This window comes from Heterodontus francisci, chromosome 25 (assembly GCF_036365525.1).
Source record: "Heterodontus francisci isolate sHetFra1 chromosome 25, sHetFra1.hap1, whole genome shotgun sequence".
Lineage (NCBI taxonomy): Eukaryota > Metazoa > Chordata > Chondrichthyes > Heterodontiformes > Heterodontidae > Heterodontus > Heterodontus francisci.
Window position 1 is genome coordinate 28,592,978 of NC_090395.1, and position 21,874 is coordinate 28,614,851.

Here is a 21,874-nt window from a genome sequence, read left to right on the forward strand (position 1 = left end):
CAAGGCACACCTATGAGGAACAGCCTCTTGAGGCAGGTGCACAGGCCTACTGCATGTACCCCAGGAAGGGGCAGCAACATCACAAGACAAAGGAGATGCAATTGGTCTCGGTCGGTAGCACAAAATAGGCAACAGCAATTTGGCAAATTGACTTTGACGAGAAGAAAAAGAGAGAAATAAAACAACCAATTTTGCATTGCCACCTGAGACAACTTCATCCCCACTGTATCTCAGTGATTTATTCCCATATTTTATAATATATAATATTTAGACTCCCTCAATAAACACACCCACAAGGAAATAAACAAACTTTACCTGATCAATGACTCCATACTTCAACAGGCTCTGTTTTCTTGCAGTCATCACAAAATAGTGAGTATCATCCTTATAGTAAACGATGTTTTCCAAGTCAATGCCTGATTAGCAAACACAAGATTAAAGTGGGTAATTTAAAAGCCCCTCACAATGTACAAGGGTGCAGGGGGTGGGAGGGGCACCTTTGAAATGGTCTAAACTCAATTAAGTTTTAAGTGGTCATGCTGTTTAACACTTTCTCAATACAGCATTTTGGTGCAGGTTCAGGCCTTCACACTGGAAGTGTGTATGTGCCATCACGGGAAAGCCTCCAAGTGCAGGCTGGGCAATGCCCAGGGGGAGTGCTTTTCTAATGAGTTACTCTAGAGGGCAGCCACTCCCTCTCCTCCTCGACTGTAGAATCACTCGCTCCTGTAGGTTAGATAAAAACTAGACTGAACAGAGGGGACAATTTCAAATCATTTTTGTCATAAGCCCCAAACTCAGGCATTCCTAATATGCCTCAAGCCCATAGTAACAACAGGTGAACCTTGTCCTCTGCCCCCTGCTTTCCGGTCTCTATAAGTGTTATATCTTCTAAAATGTCATTAGCAGAAGTAAGGGAAGGAATTTGCCAAAGTGCTGGAGGGGTGAGGAAGATGTGTTAAGAGTGACTGGGTAGTGATGGTTGTGGAGAGGACATGTGGTGATGGTTGGGGTGTGGGAGTGGTGAAGGTGGTTGGGGAGAAGGGGTGAGTGTTGCAGTTGGGGTGAGGGGGGTGGTGATGGATGAGGGAGGGGTTGTTGTAGTTGGAGGAGGGAGTGTTCGGGTTGGGGGAGGGGTGGGGGTTTGTGTTTGGGGGGAGCGGAGGGTGTTGTTGGGGGAAGGGTGGGGGTTGATTTGGGGGGATAGGTGGGTAGTGGTGGGTGGTGATAGCTGTGGGTTAATGCTCGTTGAATTTTCATGTAGGTTCAAACTCAACCAGCTGAACAACAGGAAATAGTTCTCTCCTCTTCTCTCCAGTCAGATGAGATCCTGCAGTTTCATCCCAATGGATATGAATCAATAGCACAAGACTGCTGGAATGAGCACTGACTGGCAGCTGCTACAGAATTTGACTCCAGAAGATTACTGTGACAGAGAGTGGGAGTTGGGGAAATGGAGATATCACAGTGGTGCTGTGTGAAGAAAGCCTTTGATGACGTTTAGTTGATGCAAGTGAGAGGCAGGTGCTTTATTGGGTAATAGGAATCTCTGAGGGAACTCTACAACCAATCTGAGAATCCCTGTAGGCATGTAGGAACAGGCGAAGGCCATTCAGCCGCTCAAACCTGTTCCGCCATTCAATTATAAGATACCTGATCTGCATCTCAATTCCTTCTATGTGTCTTGGTTCCATAACCCTTAATACTGTTTGTCTAACTAAAATCCTTCAATCTCAGTTTTGAAATGACCCCCAGCCTCAATAACTGTTTGGGGTAATAGAGTTCCAGATTTCCACTATCCTTTGAGTGAAGAGGTGCTTTGTGACATCACCCCTCTGGCCTAGCTCTAATTTTAAGATTATGTCCCTTGTTCTGGAAACCCTCCTCAGGTCTTCTATCTATCCTGTCAACTCCTTTAATCATCTTAAACACCTCGAATAGTTCATCCCTTAATCTACTATAGTCAAGGGAATATAAGCCTAGTCTATGCAGCCTGTCCTTTAAATTTAAGTCTTTTAGCCCTGGTTATCATTCTGGTGAATCAGCACTGCACCCGAGTACCCAGACTTGGTACCTCGACAGAGTCGGCACAGCAGCCGTAAGATAGAATTCCCAGTGCCATCAGTGGGCATTTAAAGATAAAGTGAAGCCTCTATTGGGGTATATGCTCCTGACCTGTATCCTTGCGAAGCTGTTGGAAGAATTTCTGATTGTAGAGGTAAGCGACTCCACTAATTTCTTCAACTTTGGCCTCTGCTGCACTGTTGTGGTGAACGAAATTGGCCGTAATTCCAATCGCCAGTTTTCCTCTCATTTCCTTCTTCTTGAATCCTATAAGTTTCACACACAGAGATCACTGAGTTGGTAGGTATTAAGACAACCTGACTCCCTTTATTGGAGACCCATAAGTATAAAGATGAGGTGAATTTAAATAACGATGCTGACCACTCCTCAGTGGGTAAAAACACCATTGCTATGAAAACTGGAAGGAAATGTTTTGAAACTATCCAGAGCCAGGAGGACTCAGCTGGTAGAACTCTCACCTCGAGTCAGCAAGTCATGGGTTCAAGCTTCAGTCCAGAGTCTTGCGCACAAATATTAGGCTGACAATCCAGTGATGCAGTGCTTGAGGAATCATCTATAAGATACGGTGTTAAACCAAGGCCCCATCTGCCCTCTCAGGTGGATATAAAAGATCCTATGGCATTATTTGAAGACGGACAGGGGAGTTTTCCCTGGTGTCCTGGCCAAAAGGTATCTCTTAACCAACATCACTAAAACAAAATATCTGTTCATTATCATATTGTTGTTTGTTGGAGCTTCTTGTGCACAATTTGGCTGCTACATGTCCTACATTACAATAATAACATCACTTCAAAAGTACTGCACTGGCTGTAAAGTTCCTAAGATCATAAAGGCACTATAGCAATGCAAATTCTTACTTTTAAATAGAAGCAAAATACTGCAGATGCTGGAAATCTGAAATAAAAACAAGAAATGCCGGAAATACTCAGCTGGTCTGGCAGCATCTGTGGAGAGAGAAGCAGAGTTAACGTTTCGGGTCAGTGACCCTTCTTCGGAACCCGAAACGTTAACTCTGCTTCTCTCTCCACAGATGCTGCCTGACTTGCTGAGTATTTCCAGCATTTCTTGTTTTTATTTCTTACTTTTAAATCTTTGGCCTATGCTGAGTTGATTGATCTCAGCTAGGCAGCAGGTAGGGAGCTACATTTGGTCACAGTATATCAGAGCCAGGGTTCCAGCTGCTGATCCCTGGACAGTACATGTACAGTCACTGGATGACGATAGTATCGAGTGCGGCAGTGATGCATTCCAAGATCAACTGGTTTGCTAATAGTCACTCTGCAGTCTTATAATGAAGAACACTTGGGCAAGGTATTGGAGGGTTGCCAGCACCTATGGAACCTTAACCCCAATGGGAGAGAAGAAGCAGAAACTAGCAAGAAAAGAAGGCACAAGGTATTGGATCTTGGACCTTCTTGCCCACCCAGTGGAGAAGTATCTGAACACAGTACCACAGTTACCATCAGGCACTTTCCATTGAGAAAAGAAAGACAAAAACGTCCATTCACACAGTACTCTACAGTTCCAATAAGGCACATTCTTCTCTCTATGGTTCATATTTCCATGCATTTTCTGTGCTTGCCTGTTCACACATGCTCCTTCACAAGGCTGAGTTGGCAAGCAGAATATATTTACCCAGCCAACCTCCCATGTCAACATACTCAACCAATAGGAAATTTGCTTCTTACTTTGCAAGGCTGATCAAGTGTTATTTTCTTGGTTATGGTGAGAGGGGTGGTTTATGCATGTCACTTCCTATCCAGCAGCCTCACTAAAGCTGTCGCACACCATTGCTCTAGCAGATTTACACATGTGATTCCACTTGTTTCTTTTTCATGTTTTTAAGCAATTTTGTTTGAGTGCCACTAATTTAGACTGGCAGATTTCCAGTCACATTGCACATGGTAAGCTGGATGATGCACTGTATTATAAGGAGCCTGTCAAACCTGTTAAAACTGTTAAATGCGCAGCATATTATTCTGCTAAAAATCAGCTGTTCTGCTTTGAGGATAAAAAAAAACAACTGTTTGCATTTTTCTGATGCCTCATTAACCCATTTGCTTTGAAGTGTTACATTAACGATGATCAGAAGATCCAGGTTTTAGTCAATCACAAAGTGCAGCTCTCAGTCCTAGCTTCCCTTTTTTTTTTAAGTGTAAATTAAAGATATTCTGGCTCCTGTGTGAAATTAGTGTCCCTGTTTCCTACATGACAGCAGTAACTACACTTCAAAAGTACTTCATAGGCTGTAGAGTAGGAGGCTGTGAGGTTGTGAAAGGTGCTATATAAATGCAAGCTCTTCATTTTTTTTTGATTTTTCAGGTGTTTGCTCAGGTAACTCAGCAATTTCAGAAATCTGCCTCGTGTAGCGTATTTATTTCATTGTTTTGCATTTTTTCCCTTTTCTTCAAGGTCTGGTACACAACTTTTCTTGTAATATTTGAACAGGTAATGTGTACGAGATGTACCATTTTATATGAAATAAACATTGCAATTTTTTATTATAAAGTAACGTGACAGATCCTATTACACCTTCTGACCCCGGTTCCTGCACATTATTTCTTACCTGCAGGGACATAATTGCCTCCACCAGCAGAGACAAACACGTCAAACTCATAGTCAGACACTGGGTGACCAGGTGGGAGAAGATCAGCTCGCCATCCAATCCCTTTAAAACAGAGACAAGAGAATTACACCAGAACCAATGTACAAGGAGCACACAAGGGCTGTGCTTTATAAGGGACCCAGTGTAGACAGAGAACACACGGGCTGCGGATTATGCAGGATCCAATGCAGACAGTGAACACAAGCTGTGAGTCATACAGGATCCTGTGCAGCGAGAGAGCATAGTGGGTACGGATTATACAGAAGATAATGCACACAGATTACCTCCTATGTATGGATAATTTCCCCATGTAGGGCTTTTCACATGAATGGCATTTCCACTATGTATCGGTTATTCTATCATGAATAAGATTTTTTCCAAATGGATAGGTTATTCCGCCCTGCACTTCCCCTCTGTCCCCCATATGTAGAAGCTCCATGCCCACTGGGTAGCATCTTGGATTGGTTCTAACCATGCCAATGCCTCACAGCATGACCTTGCATCTCCTGAGGTGTGGAATAAGCTCACTGTATGGGGTCATGTGATGCCAGGTCCTCACCTTTCCCCTTCTGATCCTTCGGAGGTTCTATGAATCCTTTATATTCCACATTTACATGGACTTCCACACCCAGGATGAGGGCCACCTTCAGCAGAATTAGCTGCAGTTGCCGGATGCCTGTAGTGACAAAATAAGGATCAGAAAGCCAGTTACCTATCAGAATCAATCACTGGAAGAATTTCAATAATTCAGAAGATAGGTTAATGGCTGTAACTCTCCACAGAATGAATGTGACTTATTCCCAATTCTACACATATTCTGATAAGTTACAAATAAAATACTGTGCACAGTGTGATGAATTCAGGAGTATAGCCCTGTTAGATTTGTACTAATGCTTTAAAGCTACATAAGATCCAAGACTTGGGACATTCTGAGGTCATGAAAGGCTCTATATGAATGCAAGAATTTTCCTTATGTTTCTATTTTTTCACAGACACATATATTTAAATATACGCACACATATACACTGCTATATTCACTCATTCCTGCTTACACTCACGCAATTATGCAGTCTCACTCCTACTCTGTCTCTGGGAACTTACTGATATGGTCGAGTGAACCAGAACAGAATTTTCCATAGAATTTCTTGGCTCCGAGAGCTCGCAGGTCATGGATGGTGAATGGCCACAGATGGAGAACATTGTTCCGTGAGAAACTGTCTCTCTTCTCCACAACAATGACCTTGGCGCCGAGAAACGCAAGCTCAATGGCAGTGCGGAGGCCACAGGGGCCAGCTCCTAGAACCAAAGACTGCAACAACAACAATTCCAAGGTTAAAAATCCAACAGCAGACAAAAAGCCCTAAAAGCAATCACGTATGTCGCACATTGTCTACAACAGACAGTGTCTATCATGGGTCCCAATCCACAGCCAACAGTTTTACAGACCGAAAGCAAGTGGGAAATCTCCGCCAGAGAGTTTTTTCACCTCGTCTCGCCCACCCATCCCCTTATAGAAACAGTGAAAGTGAATAACAAGGGCCAGTACTAAGAACTGGAACATGAGCTATGACTGTAACACAATAGGAAGAATACATGCAAGATTCAGGACAGAGATCCTTCATTTAACAGAGGACAAGGCCATAGCTAGACAAGACCAGCAGAACTGTATCTGGATGGTGTGGGTGCACTGCTCACTGTCCAAACTGCTGGCATAAGGTTGGGATGGTAATCAGTGGGAGGAGAGTGCAAGGTAATTCAATGAGGATTGTTATAGCATTTCTGCAATTATAGGGTTGAATTTTATGCAGCCAGCGGGGATCCCAACACCAGGCCTAAAAGGCCACCGTGGCCATTTGGAGACCTCCATGGCTCTATTTATAGGAGCTCAAGCAATTAACTGCCTGGCACCATGACCCTGTCCCTTTAAACTCACCTCCCAGAGCTGCTGGCCAATCAGAGGGCTGGCAGCTCAGTACTATCGACAGCGCCACCAGGAGCAGTGGCCACTAGCAGTACTACAAGAGGAGCAGGATTATCGCTGGAGCCCTGGACTACAGGTAAGTGTGGCGGGGTCAGTGCAGCAGGCCCCGCCGAGGGGGATGTGAGGGTGGTTGTTGAGGATGGGAAGCTGTTTGTGGAGGGACAGCCTTTGCTGCCACGGGGGCCAGAGGCTGCTTTATTTTACTGGGTGACCTCTCCGTGTTGCAGAGGTACCCACCTGCTGCTGGTAGAATACTATAGAATACTGGCCACTAAAGGGCCTCAATCGTCCTCTGGGTGGGAAAGCCGTTTTCGGCCTTTCCCAACCCCGGCAAAATCATATGGCAATGGGAAGGTGACGGGCATTCCACTGCCATCTTCTGTCACTATTTTATGGCGCCCACCCCCCCCCTCCCCCCACCGCTCCCAACCCATATTCCAGGGGCCCATAAAATTCAAGCCATATTAGGGAATATGGCGATCGAGAGTGAAAATGGAGTTGAGGTAAAAGGTCAGCCATGATCTTATTGAAAGGCAGAGCACGGTGAAAAGGTTGTGTGGCCTACTCCTACTTCTTATATTCTTATGTTCTTTTAGTTGTCATTGTGTTGACATATGATGTTAGGCCCAGCCCATTCAACCTGAACTGACACAACCCAACCCAATGCAATTCTTCACCCAACTCTACCTGACCCAACTCAAGACAAGTCAACCCAAGCCTGAACCAACCTGACCCATTCTACTTGTATGTGGAGAAAACTAGTTGTCAGTATTTGTATATTAAATGCCTAAATTACCACCCACGATTTTCTGATATATGCCAATGACAGATGAAGTTCCTTGATGGAAAACCTATCCTTGTACATAAGCAAGAAGCCCTTGGTAACGTCAGGGCAAGCCCAGCGATACTCACTCAACGGGTCAAAGATTCAACCCTACAATGTTCTAACCCTATCTCTGGCCCGAGCTCCCTACCTTGAAGAGGCCTAGCAATCCACTCAGTTGTATCAAATCACTACAAAGAATACAAAACGGACTTCTGCAACTCAAGATGAAGGCTCACCACTACCTTCTCAGTACAACTAGATATAGGCAATAAACACCCACACTTGCCGGTGATGCCCATATTCCGAAAATGAACGGGGGGGAAAGGTTTTACATTTCTTGAGGGATTTTGCTTCTAGCTATTAATGCCTCTCCCCCGCCATCTCTGGCTCACACTTGTTTAAGCAGTGGAAACATAGTCATACTACTTATAACTTATTACTATTAAAAACTTTTTGTTACTACGAACACATTTCCTGTGGCCTGAGAAAAGTTAGAATAAAGAAAGTGAAATCGCTCCTTTCAGATTCTCTATAATCTTAAAGCAATTGATCAGGTGCAATTGAAATTTTTTAAGTCAGACTGCAGTCAAAAAAATTCTGGCTTCTATACTCATTGCAATTAAGGAGGAAGAGAATCTGCCAAAGATATGATTGTATCAAATAGATCAGGAAATGAAAAATTAATCTTTCAGTATAAGTTATCAAACTGAAGAGGGAGCTCTGCTTCCTCTGGATTGTCCTCCAGCAAACCGTTAACAAAGCAGATGAATGTAAGAGGTTTGAAGCAGCTGCTTGGTCTGCTGTGTGAGATCCACTGGAAATGAAGGTGTTTGCAGTGCCTTTGTGGGAAATTAAACTGTCACAAAAAAGGCAGGAATTGGGAATGGAGGTGGTGAGGGCTTGAGGTGAGGCATGTGAGGGCCTCAGGCAGGAGACAAGGGTAATGTCAGACAACCACCAGAAAGCAAAGAAAAAATCAAGGTGCGGGTTGGTAAGTAACAAGGCATGAAAAAAAAAGAGAAGGCTGGAGGTGACAGGGCAAGGGAAGTAGTGGGAGAGGGAAGATGGCTACACAAGAGAAGCACAAGCTGGGGGGAGGGAATAAATTATCAAATTATAAAAGAACAAAAATAAAATTTTCGAGATGAAATGTAAAAGGGAAAACTAACTATAAAAGGGGAAAAGGTGGCAGTGCTCCAAGACAGTGTTTCAAAAAGTAACCCCTATTCTGTATTTGCAATTTGACAATGACAGAGAAATTGAATCCCATGGAATTGCAGCAAGAGTCTGCACCTTGGGGAGACAGAGGGGAGGAAATTAAAGCATAAATTGGTGGCACTGATCCTCTTAAAAGGGAATAAATTCAAAAGCTGAGCCTGTGACGTGGCAGAATGATTGCAATGTGCCTGAACAACATGCATTTTGCAGTCTGCACATAACACATCGGATGACACTTGCCTTTGTACCAGCACAAGCCTGGCCTTGTTCATAATCTTTATGCGACGCTCGTTTATCAAGCCTAACCCAAAGAGCTTTGGCTTTCCAATAGTTGAGGCTGCCTTTTAGCTTGTGGTAGAAGTTGCAATAGTCGGCAGGATCCAGTTGCAGAAGGTGGCAGAGCTCGCGGAATAGGCTTAGCGTCTCTCTGCACGACTTTCCTTGCAAGAACTTATCAAAGAGACTGTGGGCCTCGTTGTCCATCGTGACAAGAATTCTTACTCCCGGCTATCTGACAGGATCCTCAGTGTTCTTCCAGTCAGCACATCTGAAAGCTGGAATACAACGGAATGCACATTACTTACATTCCGAGCCAACATCCTGTTCCAGGCTGCTCATCATTCAGCCCATGACTAAATGTTTCCACTTTACAGAAGAAAATGCTATATATTTGAAGCCCTTTATTTTCCCTCTGCTCCTCCTAGTGCTGACTCCTGACAGATTCACCGGTACCTCGCCTGAGTGGCCATTCATCCCTGGCTCTAGTCAGTGAATGTCACCAGGCTATTCGAATGTAGAGGCAACACAAACTAGTCCAATTCTGTCCTCACGTAAAAGGCTATATGCTTGCTCTCCAGCAGGAGTCAGGAGTGATCAGGAATAGGAACCACGACTGAACTTTGACCTTCCAAATCCTGGACCCGCTCTAAAGGCTCCTGGTGTCACCCTAGCTGAGATGAGTTAATTCAAACCTGGGGCTTTCCCACTCTGTGGGCTGGATTTTATGGCCCCCCGAGGTGGAGTCAGAGGTGGCGGGGGGGGGGGGGGGTCCCATAGAATCGCGACAGAGGTGGAGGGTCTGTCGCCAAGCAATTTTTCCAGGGCGGGATAGCCCGACAATGGTCTTCCCACCCAGAAGCCAATTGAGATCCTTTTGTGGCCTATTAACGGCCACTTAAGGGCCTCTTCCCATCACCGCTGGGATCTAAACAGCAGCGGGAGGGTGTCTTCACCACATGGAGAGGGTGCCCTTGTAAAACAAGGTGCCCTCCCTGCGGGCCTCTCCTTCACGGGCAATCTGTGCCCCATGGAGGATCCCCGCAGGCAGAAACTACAACTCCATGGCTCCCCCTCCCCCTAGATTTCACAACCACTCCCTAGCTGGGGTCTTCCGGTAGGCCCCGTTGACTTTGCCTCACTTATCTGAGGTCCAGGATTCCAGTGCTGGGCCTGGGACCAAGGCCTCTGCAGTGCCAGCAATGGCCATTGCTGCCAGTGGCGCTGCCAACACTGCTGATTTGCCAGTCCTGTGATTGGCCAGCAGCTCTTGGAGGCGGGATCCCCGACTTTAAAGGGACAGAGATCCCGGCGCCAGTCACTTAGGCTTCAAAACATCGGAAGTTCGCTCTGGGGTGACACAAAAAGGCCGGGGCCGGGTTCCCCCGCCTTTTCAGCCCGGTGGCGGGAGCCCCGCCTCCTTCACAAAATCCAGTCTTATGTTCTGTAAAAAAGAGAAAAGAAATCCCCTTCTCCAGCTCACCACACACCAAACCCTACTGTAGGTGAAAGGATTGCTCATATCTTCGTGCTCTCTCTGGGTTCTAGGGGTGAAAGGTTACTCCCTTTTTTTTTTAAAGTGGGGGGGTTAAAACATTTTAACTTTCCCTCCTTCCCTGCAGGCACTGTATTAGAGTATCCAAGGGGTAGAGACTTTAGTTGGAGGTTCATATGGATAAATCGTAAATCTTTGAAGCTGAATGGAAAAGTTAATAAAGCTATTTAAAAAAATATATGGGTCTCCATGGATTTGTAAACAGAGGCATGGAGTACAAACACAAGGATCTTATGGTAAACCTTTAGAAATCACTGGTTAGGCCTCAGCTAGAATATTGTATCCAATTCTGGCCACCATAGTTTATGAAGGATGTCAAGGCCTTGGAAAAAGTGCAGAGGAGATTTGCTAGAATGGTACTGGGGGTGAGAGTCTTCAGTTAATTCAGAGACTTCAGAGAGACAAAGGAAACTGGGATTGTTCTTAGAGCAGAGATTTAACAGAGGTGTTCAAAGTTATAATCATTCTAGTTGGAATATTCCTGGATGTTTGATCAAGTGACGTTGGTTCACCTGCCCGCAGTTTGCAAACATTATTGCATCGACCTGAGAAAGGTTGGGTTCCCTATAATGATAATGAGCAGCATTTGGACGGTCTGATCTTATCTTGACCATTTGCACAATGCTGTGTTGCAGAGCTCTATTTGTGCAGCGGGAGCTGAGAGCAATTTGAAAACAATGTGGGAATAAAACATTTATCTTTCGGCAATAGGATTCTGGAGGCTAAACATCACATCTTTTACAAACAAAAAGCGTGAAGCCCATGATTATGAACAAAGTCCTATCGATATCTCCATCACCTTCATTTCAACAGTCTATAAGGGGTGGGGTGGGGTAGCTTCAAACAAAAAATTATTAAAGTTGAGCTCTGGTGAACAAAAAATCCCCTAAATTATTGCAGTAACGTGCTTTTTCTTCTGATTTAGGAATGTTTTTTCGAACTCATCCTTTAGCAGGAAAATTGAACTTGGCAAACAGCAGGACGAAAACACTCGGACATGTTCAATTGAGTGAGTTAGCACAAGAAGGTAATGTATGCCTGCCTTTTATTTTGAATTTAATTTACAACAATGTCTTGTTTGTAAATAATTGGGTTCCGTGTAACATCAGTAACTCCACTTCCCTCAGCAAGTAGTATGAATTTAAAAGACAGTGTAAAAATATGAATTTAAAAAAAGAAAATGCTGATACATCAAGGTTGCAAAACAGTGCCGATCTTTAATCAATATTTTTTCTGTACATTTTAATCTTATTCCAGCATTTGTATTGTCGAAACGGTATTTCATCACATAAAGCGATCTGTAGTCACACGTGGCGGCTGTTATTCCAATTTAAAATATTTGGCTTGTCGGGTGTGACACCACTATTAAAAAGAATATATTCATTCCTGAACTTTCAAACTGTATTTTTGACACAGAAAAGATTGAAGGGTTCAATCACGGATTTTAAACTCTCAGCACCTGATTTCCTATCCTTCTTTTTGATAAGGTTCCCCACGGTAGGCTATTGCAGAAAATACGCAAGTATGGGGTTGAAGGTGATTTAGAGCTTTGGATCAGAAATTGGCTAGCTGAAAGAAGACAGAGGGTGGTGGTTGATGGCAAAGGTTCATCCTGGAGTTTAGTTACTAGTGGTGTACCGCAAGGATCTGTTTTGGGGCCACTGCTGTTTGTCATTTTTATAAATGACCTGGAAGAGGGTGTAGAAGGGTGGGTTAGTAAATTTGCAGATGACACTAAGGTCGGTGGAGTTGTGGATAGTGCCGAAGGATGTTGTCGGGTACAGAGAGACATAGATAGGCTGCAGAGCTGGGCTGAGAGATGGCAAATGGAGTTTAATGCGGAAAAGTGTGAGGTGATTCACTTTGGAAGGAGTAACAGGAATGCAGAGTACTGGGCTAATGGGAGGATTCTTGGTACTGTAGATGAACAGAGAGATCTTGGTGTCCAGGTGCATAAATCCCTGAAGGTTGCTAACCAGGTTAATAGGGCTGTTAAGAAGGCATATGGTGTGTTAGCTTTTATTAGGAGGGGGGTCGAGTTTCGGAGCCACGAGGTCATGCTGCAGCTGTACAAAACTCTGGTGAGACCGCACCTGGAGTATTGCGTGCAGTTCTGGTCACCGCATTATAGGAAGGATGTGGAAGCTATGGAAAGGGTGCAGAGGAGATTTACTAGGATGTTGCCTGGTATGGAGGGAAGGTCTTACGAGGAAAGGCTGAGGGACTTGAGGTTGTTTTCGTTGGAGAGAAGGAGGAGGAGAGGTGACTTAATAGAGACATATAAGATAATCAGAGGGTTAGATAGGGTGGATAGTGAGCGTCTTTTTCCTCGGATGGTGATGGCAAACACGAGGGGACATAGCTTCAAGTTGAGGGGTGATAGATATCGGACAGATGTGAGAGGTAGTTTCTTTACTCAGAGAGTAGTAAGGGCGTGGAACGCCCTGCCTGCAGCAGTAGTAGATTCGCCAACTTTAAGGGCATTTAAGTGGACATTGGATAGACACATGGATGAAAATGGAATAGTGTAGGTCAGATGGTTTCACAGGGCGGCGCAACATCGAGGGCCGAAGGGCCTGTACTGCGCTGTAATGTTCTAAAGTTCTAAACCTTGTGATTTATTATCCAGACCCTTATAAACGGACACACCACACGACAGGAATATTTGTAATAATAAAACGGTGCAGTGTTTGCTGCATGATCAGGTTATGTGGGTCTGCTCACCTGGTTTTGGTAAATGAGGTCTAAATGGTTGAGAATCTGGTCCAGAAGCAGGATTTCAAGTTATCCTCAAGTTATCTTATCAAGTCCTGACAAAGAAACGCAATATTAAAGTTTGCACGTTTAGTTCCAGATCTTAAAATCCAAAGCTTGTAAAAAAAAAATGAAAAGCACTGCAGCGAGTCTGAGTTTTTAAACACCCTGAAATAAAGTTCCAATAATCAACTCAAAAGAAGGCATCATTAGGACAGGCTTAGGATAGTACAGTGCAACAAGCTGTCCTCTCATACTGACTCACTATTAAAGTACAGCTAGTTTTAACCTGCAGGGCACCTTGACGTTTGATTCATGTATTTGTCTCATTTGAAGCTGCAGTTTATAGCCCTTTGTGTTATTCACTATTTAGTGCAGTGACACGCCCAGCCCTGCCAAGTTGTAACACCAGGCATTAACATGCATTAAGGTAATGTCCTGCTGATAGGTCTGAATGGGTCTGGATCCTTATTCAGGAAAGCTAGCAAGTGCTTGAGTTGGGGTGGGTGGGGGGGTGGGGGTGGGTAGCATTAAGCTGATTGTTGATGGACTTGGGCCCCAGAAGGGGTGAAAAGTTGCTAACACCTTTAAACCTAAATGAAGGGGAGATATGTAGATCACCCTTGTTGGACAAAGCCATTATTGTTAGAAAAAGAGTGCAGCAAATAGCTCCAAATGGACAAGTGCTGGAGTAAATATTTGTGATTTGAATGATAATGACCAAGCTATTTAAATGTAAATGATTCTGATCATGCATTAAACTGTGGGTTGTTTTGAATGAAATAAATGGTTTATGCCATCTGGTCAGAATCTTTTAAGAATCGGGAGATTATTTTTTCCCAAGCCTATTTACTAATTCACCTGAAGGAAGGCAGTCCAATATATCTCAGACTCCCAGAGGCATTTGAGAAAGTTTCAGGTTATTTATTCACCCCCTCATTTCTAAACTTTGTCTGTAATTGGCTCTATGCTGGGTGCTTCCTGAGAAAAGGTCATCGACCTGAAACATTGGGCTGAATTTTGCTGTGGGTTTTCAGGACTCCGACATCAGGACCTAATGGAGGTCCTGAGTCCGAGCACTTGGCAGCAGCAGGACTCAGCTATTTTTGAAGGCCACCTCCGGGCCCACTGTCCAATTAAAGTGATAGGTGGGCTCTGAAGCCTCAGCAGCCCCACTGCGAGAGGTTGGCACTGCTGAGGCAGGTGGGGGATCTCTGAGAGGGGCGGCACAGTGGCTAGCACCGCAGCCTCACAGCTCCAGCGACCCGGGTTCAATTCTGGGTACTGCCTGTGTGGAGTTTGCAAGTTCTCCCTGTGTCTGCGTGGGTTTCCTCCAGGTGCTCTGGTTTCCTCCCACATGCCAAAGACTTGCAGGTTGATAGGTTAATTGGCCATTATAAATTGCCCCTAGTATAGGTAGGTGGTAGGGGAATATAGGGACAGGTGGGGATGTGGTCGGAATATGGGATTAGTGTAGGATTAGTATAAATGGGTGGTTGATGGTCGGCACAGACTTGGTGGGCCGAAGGGCCTGTTTCAGTGCTGTATCTCGAAACTAAACTAAAACTAAACTAAGGTAAGAATTATTTAAAATTCTGGATTGCCAAGGGCTAAGGTTTTTTTTTCCCCAAAATATACTTTATTCATAAAAATCTGTAAAAAAAAATACATTACAAAACCGTTCAAAACAGCACCAAGTTGACAATACAAAGAGTGCAAAGGAGATCAGTTTCCTTCAATACAGGAGTGAGTTGCCTCACAACCCTTCCATTTCATTTTGCAGCAAGCCCATATTTTCTGGATACAGTTCGAGGGGTTTTCCATGGATCCAGCCCCTCACTTCACCTTGGTGGGGGGACCTTCCACAGTGGTCTTTCCCCATTGAGCCTTTGCAGCGGCTGCCCCAAGCCTTAGTGCGTCCCGCAGCACGTAGTCCTGGACCTTGGAATGTGCCAGTCTGCAACACTCGGTCGTGGACAACTCTTTGCGCTGGATGGCCGAGGGCTAAAGGCCCAACCGATCAGAGGGGAAACCTCTCCAAGAGCCTCTGGTTCTGATGGCCCCCGGGGCTGCCAAAGAGAGGCCGCCTGCATAAAGCTGGCAGCCGCCCCACATTGCGGGGGGACTGCTCTGCCACCGAAAAAATGCCGGCAGTCCAGTAAAATGGCCCGTAATATGGGCCTTAATTATGCAAATTGGCTGCCTGTCTTCATGGACTAGGCAGCTGATCTGCAACTTGTCCCACCTCCTGCCCACCATTGGGAAACTCACCTGGTGACGGGACTGCGTCAGGGAGCCATCACAACATGGTTCCCTGCTATTTCACCAAATCCCCTGCCTTCATTCTCACCACTCAGGGGCTGGTAAAATTCAAGCCATTCACTCTGTTTCTCTCTCCAGAGATGCTGAGAGTTACCAGATGTTTTATCTTTTTGTACCAGAAGCATTCCTGCTCCATCTCTCATACCAACAGCTGCCGTTGGCAGGATTTGATGCTAAGGTCAGGTTACAATGGGCAGTTAATTCTGTTGGTTAAAGCATAGTGCTAATGACACTAAGTTCTCAGGTTCCATTCCCATATGGATTATTGGATGCCCTTTTAGTGGGCACAGTTTTTTAAATGTTAAAAAGATTTGATAGGGTAGGTAAAGGAAAACTAATTCCTCCATGGGGAAATCAGAATTCTGCTATTAATACTCTCTCTGGACTGATGCTTTGTCTTTCACCACAAGCATTAACACACTCTTTGCCTTTGTCCCATGACAGCTTTAGCTTTGTTATTTAATCTCTTCTGCCCTATCAGACACCTTCCCTTTTGTTCTCTTCCCCACTACTCCCCACACCCCCTTCACTTGCTTAAACCCTGATTCTTTTCTAATATTTGCCAGTTCTGATGAAGGGTCACTGACCTGAAACGTTAACTTTTGTTTCTCTCTCCACAGATGCTGCCAGACCTGCTGAGTATTTCCAGCACTTTCTGTTTTTATTTCAGATTTCCAGCATCTGCAGTATTTTACTTTTAATCTCATCTGACCTTTGAAGCTAAGCAGAGTCACACCTGGTCGGAGGCTGCCTGGGAATACAGATACAGTAGGATTTTGTCCAGAGAAAGAACGTTTCCTTAAACCACAACACTTCAAAAGTACTTCTTTGGTTGTAAAGCACTTTGGGACATCCTGACATTATTGTGCCAGTGAGGTACAGATGGCTGTTTCGTCACGTAAAACCTGATCCGGGGCCCCACACATGCACATGCAAACACACTTCAATCAGGGGCGAGATTATAACTCGCTCAAAACCCATTCACCTACAGGGAGTTAAAAGCAGGAGTCTATGGAGATCAATCAGGAGCAGGAACCCTGGTTAAGTGTTTTCTCTCCCTGGCCCAAAAAGTATTGAGACTCCAATAAGAACAGAAATCTAATTTCTGGCCATTTATATCTGACATGAAGAGAGAAAGAGGGTGATTACCACCATATACTGCATTTAACTAAATTGAAATTGTTCTTCATATATGGATTTTTGACTGGATTACATGTACCATATATAAAATCTCCTGTTTAATTTTCCTCCTGACTTCAGTATCCATTTCCAAGAGGAAATAGGATGACACAAGAGTGCTTTAGCTGCTTGCTCTTTGTTTTATTATTAGCCAAGCAGAAGATGACACAAAGAAACCTTTGTGACAAGGTCAAGCTCACCAGTTTCGAATCACTCTTACACTGTAACAGTTTTCTGCTCCTCGTTTGGGAGAGTGATTCCTATATAATGTGCTCCTCCTTTCATACTCTGCATGAGGAACTGATACTTTGTAAAAGCTCTGGGATTCACTGTACAGGTCTCAGACCCTGAGCGTAAGCGCACAGGACCAGATCACCAAGTTTGCCTGTACTGAAACCAATTGTCGGCTGATACTTCAGTGCAATAATGCAGGAGTGCTGCATTGTCAGAGGTGCCTTCTTTGGGATAAGGCATTAAACTAAGGTCCTATCTCCCCCTCTCAGGTGGATGTAAGAAATCCCACAGCACTATTTGAAGGAGCGCTGGGGAGTCCTGGCCAATACTTATCCCTCAACCAACATCACTAGATTAGGAACATAGGAACAGGAGTAGGCCATTCAGCCCTTCGAGCCTGTCCCTCCATTCAATGAGATCATGGCTGATCCACAGCCTAACTCCATACCTGCCTTTGGCCCATATCCCTTAATATCTTTGCTTAACAAAAATCTATCTCAGATTTAAAATTAACAACTGTTCTAGCTTCAACTGCTGTTTGTGGGAGAGAGTTCCAAACCTCTACCACCCTTAGTGTGAAGAAGTGCTTCCTAACATCTCTCCCAAACAGTCTGGTCCTAATTTTTAGACTATGCCCCCTAGTTTTAGAATCTCCAACCAGTGGAAATAGTTTATCTTTATCTAGCCTGTCTTTTCCTGTTAATAACTTGAAGACTTTGATCAGGTCACCCCTTAACCTTCTAAATTCTAGCGAAAACAGGCCTGATTTGTGTAATCTCTCCTCGTAACTTAGCCCCTGTAGTCCAGGTATCATTCTTGTAAACCTACGTTGCACTCCCTCCAAGGCCAATATATCCTTCCTAAGGTGTGGTGCCCAGAACTGCTCACAGTACTCCAAGTGGGGTCTAACCAGGGTTTTGTACAGCTGCAGCATAACCTCTGTGTCTTTATACTCCAATCCTCTAGATATAAAGGCTAGCATTCCATTAGCCTTTTTGATTATTTACTGTACTTGCTCGTGGCATTTTAAAGATCTATGCACCTGAACCCCCAAGTCTCTTTGGACATCCACTGTACTTAACCTCTTCCCATTTAGAAAGTACCCTGCTCTATCCTTTTTTGGTCCAAAATGGATAATCTCATATTTGCCCGCATTGAAATCCATCTGCCACAGTTTTGCCCACTCACCTAATCTGTCAATATCTCTTTGCAATTTTATGCTATCATCTAGACTGTCTACAATGCTGCCTAACTTTCTAGCGTCAGCAAATTTGGATATATGACTTACTATGCCATCATCCAAGTCGTTAATGAATAATGTGAATAATTGAGGCCCCAACACAGATCCCTGCGGGACACCACTAGTCACATCCTGCCAATCGGAGTACTTACCCATTATCCCCACTCTCTGTCGCCTACTACTCAACCAACTTCCTAACCATGTCAATAATTTGCCCTCAACTCCATGGGCTTCTACCTTAGTTAACAATCTCTTATGTGGGACTTTATCAATGCCGTCTGGAAGTCCATATAAATATTTTTTTTATTCATTCATGGGATGTGGGCGTCACTGGCCAAGCCAGCATTTATTGCCCATCCCTAATTGCCCTTGAGAAGGTGGTGGTGAACCTTCTTGAACTGCTGCAGTCCTTGTGGGGTAGGTACACCCACAGTGCTGTTAGGAAGGGAGTTCCAGGATTTTGACCCAGCGACAGTGAAGGAACAGCAATATAGTTCCAAGTCAGGATGGTATGTTAGATACAACTGAGTGGCTTACTAGGCCATTTCAGAGGGCATGTGAGAGTCAACCACATTGCTGTGGGTCTGGAGTCACATGTAGGCCAGACCAGGTAAGGCCAGCAGATTTCCTTCCCGAAAGGACATTAGTGAATCAGATGGGTTTTTACAACAAATGACAATGGTTTCATGGCATCATTAGACCAGCTTTTTAATTCCAGAATTATTAATTGAATTCAAATTCCACCTTCTGCTGTGGGATTTGAACCCATGTCTCCAGAGCAATATCCTGGGTCTCTGGGTTACTAGTCCAGTGACAATACCACTATGCCACCGCCTCCCCCAAATAACATCCATAGACATTCCCCTGTCCACTACCTTAGTCATCTCTTCAAAAAATTCAATGAGATTTGTCAGGCATGACCTTCCCATCATGAATCCAAGCTGGCTATCCCTGATTAACTGAAATTTTTCGAGGTGTTCAGTCACCCTATCCTTGATTATAGACTCCAGCAACTTGCCCATCACAGATGTCAGGCTAACTGGTCTGTAATTTCCTTGGTTCCTCCTTTCACCCTTCTTAAAAAGTGGAGTGACATGTGCAACTTTCCAATCCAGAGGGACCACTCCTGAATCTAGGGAACTCTGAAAGACTATAGTTAGGGCATCTAGAACGTGCTCCCCTACTTCCTTTAACACCCTCGGATGGAAACCGTCAGGTCCTGGGGATTTCTCACTCTTTAGTTCCATTAATTTCCTTGTTACTGATGTTTTACTTGCGTTAATTTTATTAAGTCCCTGTCCCCTGTCGACTATTAATTTTGTCAGGACTTCCGGCAAGTTATCCTCCTTTTCAACTGTAAATACTGAGGCAAAGTAATTGTTCAACATGTCTGCCATTTCCCCATTATCAATGACAATATCTCCATTTTCAGCTTTTAGTGGGCCTACATTGCTCTTGACCACCTTTATGCAAGTATAAAATTTCTTCTTATTGATTTTGATGTTCCTTGCAAGTTTCCTTTCATAATCTCTTTTAGTAGCTCTTACAAGCTGCTTTGTGACCCTTTGCCCGTCTTTGTATTGATCCCATTTGGCCGGACCTCTGCTGCGTTTTGCATTTTTGTAATCCCTTTTTGTTTTATGCTATCCCTAATCTCTTTAGTTTTCCATGGCTGTTTTTTCTGTGAAGTGGAGCTTTTTCCTCTCAGGGGTATATACTCGCTCTGTATTTTGATAAATGTTTCTTTAAATATTCTCCACTGTTCTTCAGATTAAAACAGATTTTCTGATCATTATCTCTTTGCAATTTGTGGGACCTTGCTGTATGCAAACTGCATACCATGCCCTCCGCACCCATCCCCCCACCCCCCATATTTCCCTACATTACAACAGTGACTGTACTTCATTGGCCCTGAAGCCCTTTGGGATGACCTTGGCATAGTCTGACTGGTATTCAAATGCCAGCTGGGTGCTAGGCGACCGAGCAACAGGCAGGATGGACTTCAAAGATTGAACAGGCTGGGATTCTTTTTTTATATATTTATTGTTTCACGGGATGTGGGCATTGCTGGTTAGCCCAGCAAATATTGCCCGTCTCTAATTGCCCTCGAGAAGGTGGTGGTGAGCTGCCTTCTTGAACCGCTGCAGTCCATGTGGTATAAGTACACCCACAGTGCTGTTAGGAAGGGAGTTCCAGGATTTATTTAAGGAAGGATATAAATGCATTGGAGGCAGTACAGAGAAGCCTTATTAGACTAATACCTGGAATGGGTGGGATGTCTTATGTGGAAAGACTGGACAGGCTAGGCTTGTACCCGCTGGAATTTAGAAGAGTAAGAGGTGACTTGATTGAAACATATAAGATCCTAAGGGGTCTTGACAGGGTGGATGTTGAAAGGATGGTTCTCCTTGTCGGAGAATCTAGAACCAGGGGTCACTGTTTAAAAATAAGGGTCGCCCATTTAAGACAGAAATGAGGAGAAATTTTTTCTCAGAGGGTCATGAGTCTTTGGAATTCTCTTCCTCAAAAGTTAGTGGAAGCAGACTCTTTGAATATTTTTAAGGCAGAGGTAGATAGATTCTTGATAAGCAAGGGGGTGGAAGGTTATCGGGGGTAGGTGGAAATGTGGAGTAATCAGTTCAGCCATGAACTTATTGAATGGTGGAGTGGGCTCAAGGGGTCAAGTGGCCTACTCCTGCTCCTAATTCGTATGTTCGTATTTTGACCCAGCGACAGTGAAGGAACGGCGATATAGTTCCAAGTCAGGATGGTGTGTGGCTTGGAGGGGAACTTGCAGGTGGTGGTGTTCTGATGCATCTGCTGTCCTTGTCCTTCTTGGTGGTAGAGGTTGCCGATTTGGAAGGTGCTTTCAAAGGAGCCTTGGTGAGTTGCTGCAGTGCATCTTGTAGATGGTACACACTGCTACCACCGTGCACCGGTGGTGAAGGGAATGAATGTTGAAGGTGGTGGATGGGGTGCCAATCAAGCTTTGTCCTGGACGGTGTCGAGCTTCTTGCCACACTCATTCACCCAAGTGAAGAGTATTCCATCACACTCCTGATTTGTACCTTGTACCTTGGTGGACAGGCTTTGGGAGACAGGAAGTGAGTTACTCACCACAGAATTCCCAGCCTCTGACCAGCTCTTGCAGCCACATTGGTTATTTGGCTGGCCCAGTTCAGTTTCGGATCAACGTTAAGTCCCAGGATGTTGATACTGGGAATTTCAGCCATGGTAATGGCATTTTGAATTTCAAGGGGAGATGGTTGGATTCTATCTTGTTGAAGGTGGTCATTGCCTGGCCCTTGTGTGATGGGAATGTAACTTGCCACTTATCAGCCCAAGCCTGAATGTTGTCCAGGTCTTGCTGCATATGGATAAGGACTACTTCAGTATCTGCAGAGTCACAATTCACGCTGATCATTGTGCAATAATCAACGAACATCCTCACTTCTGACCTTATAATGAAGCAGCTGAAGATGGTTGGGCCTAGGACACCACCCTGGCAAACTTCTGCAGTGATGTCCTGGGACTGAGATGATTGACCTCCAACAACCACAACCACCTTCCTTTGTGCTAGATATGACTCCAACCAGTGG

The 21,874-nt window shown here is 44.5% G+C and overlaps 2 protein-coding genes across 6 annotated transcripts in view; one reads left to right on the forward strand and one right to left on the reverse strand.

Annotated features, from left to right (window-relative positions):
- The window catches only part of rpl10a (ribosomal protein L10a), a 401,386-nt gene that overhangs the window by 291,380 nt on the left and 88,132 nt on the right, over positions 1–21,874 (forward strand). The window lies entirely within an intron of this gene.
- LOC137383800 (F-actin-monooxygenase mical1-like) overlaps positions 1–21,874 on the reverse strand; it is a 146,531-nt gene that overhangs the window by 114,121 nt on the left and 10,536 nt on the right. For 3 of the 4 annotated variants that reach the window (XM_068057019.1, XM_068057020.1, XM_068057017.1), the window contains exons 2-8: positions 13,271–13,356; positions 8,956–9,269; positions 5,792–5,999; positions 5,250–5,366; positions 4,652–4,753; positions 2,176–2,331; positions 316–416 (exon numbers count right to left, since the gene is read on the reverse strand). In XM_068057019.1, the coding sequence (XP_067913120.1) occupies positions 316–416; positions 2,176–2,331; positions 4,652–4,753; positions 5,250–5,366; positions 5,792–5,999; positions 8,956–9,198 (927 nt within the window). In that variant the 5' untranslated portion in view covers positions 9,199–9,269; positions 13,271–13,356. Of the gene's footprint in view, positions 1–315; positions 417–2,175; positions 2,332–4,651; positions 4,754–5,249; positions 5,367–5,791; positions 6,000–8,955; positions 9,270–13,270; positions 13,357–16,209; positions 16,342–21,874 lie in introns of those variants that run through there. The other variant, XM_068057018.1, reaches the window with a different exon arrangement.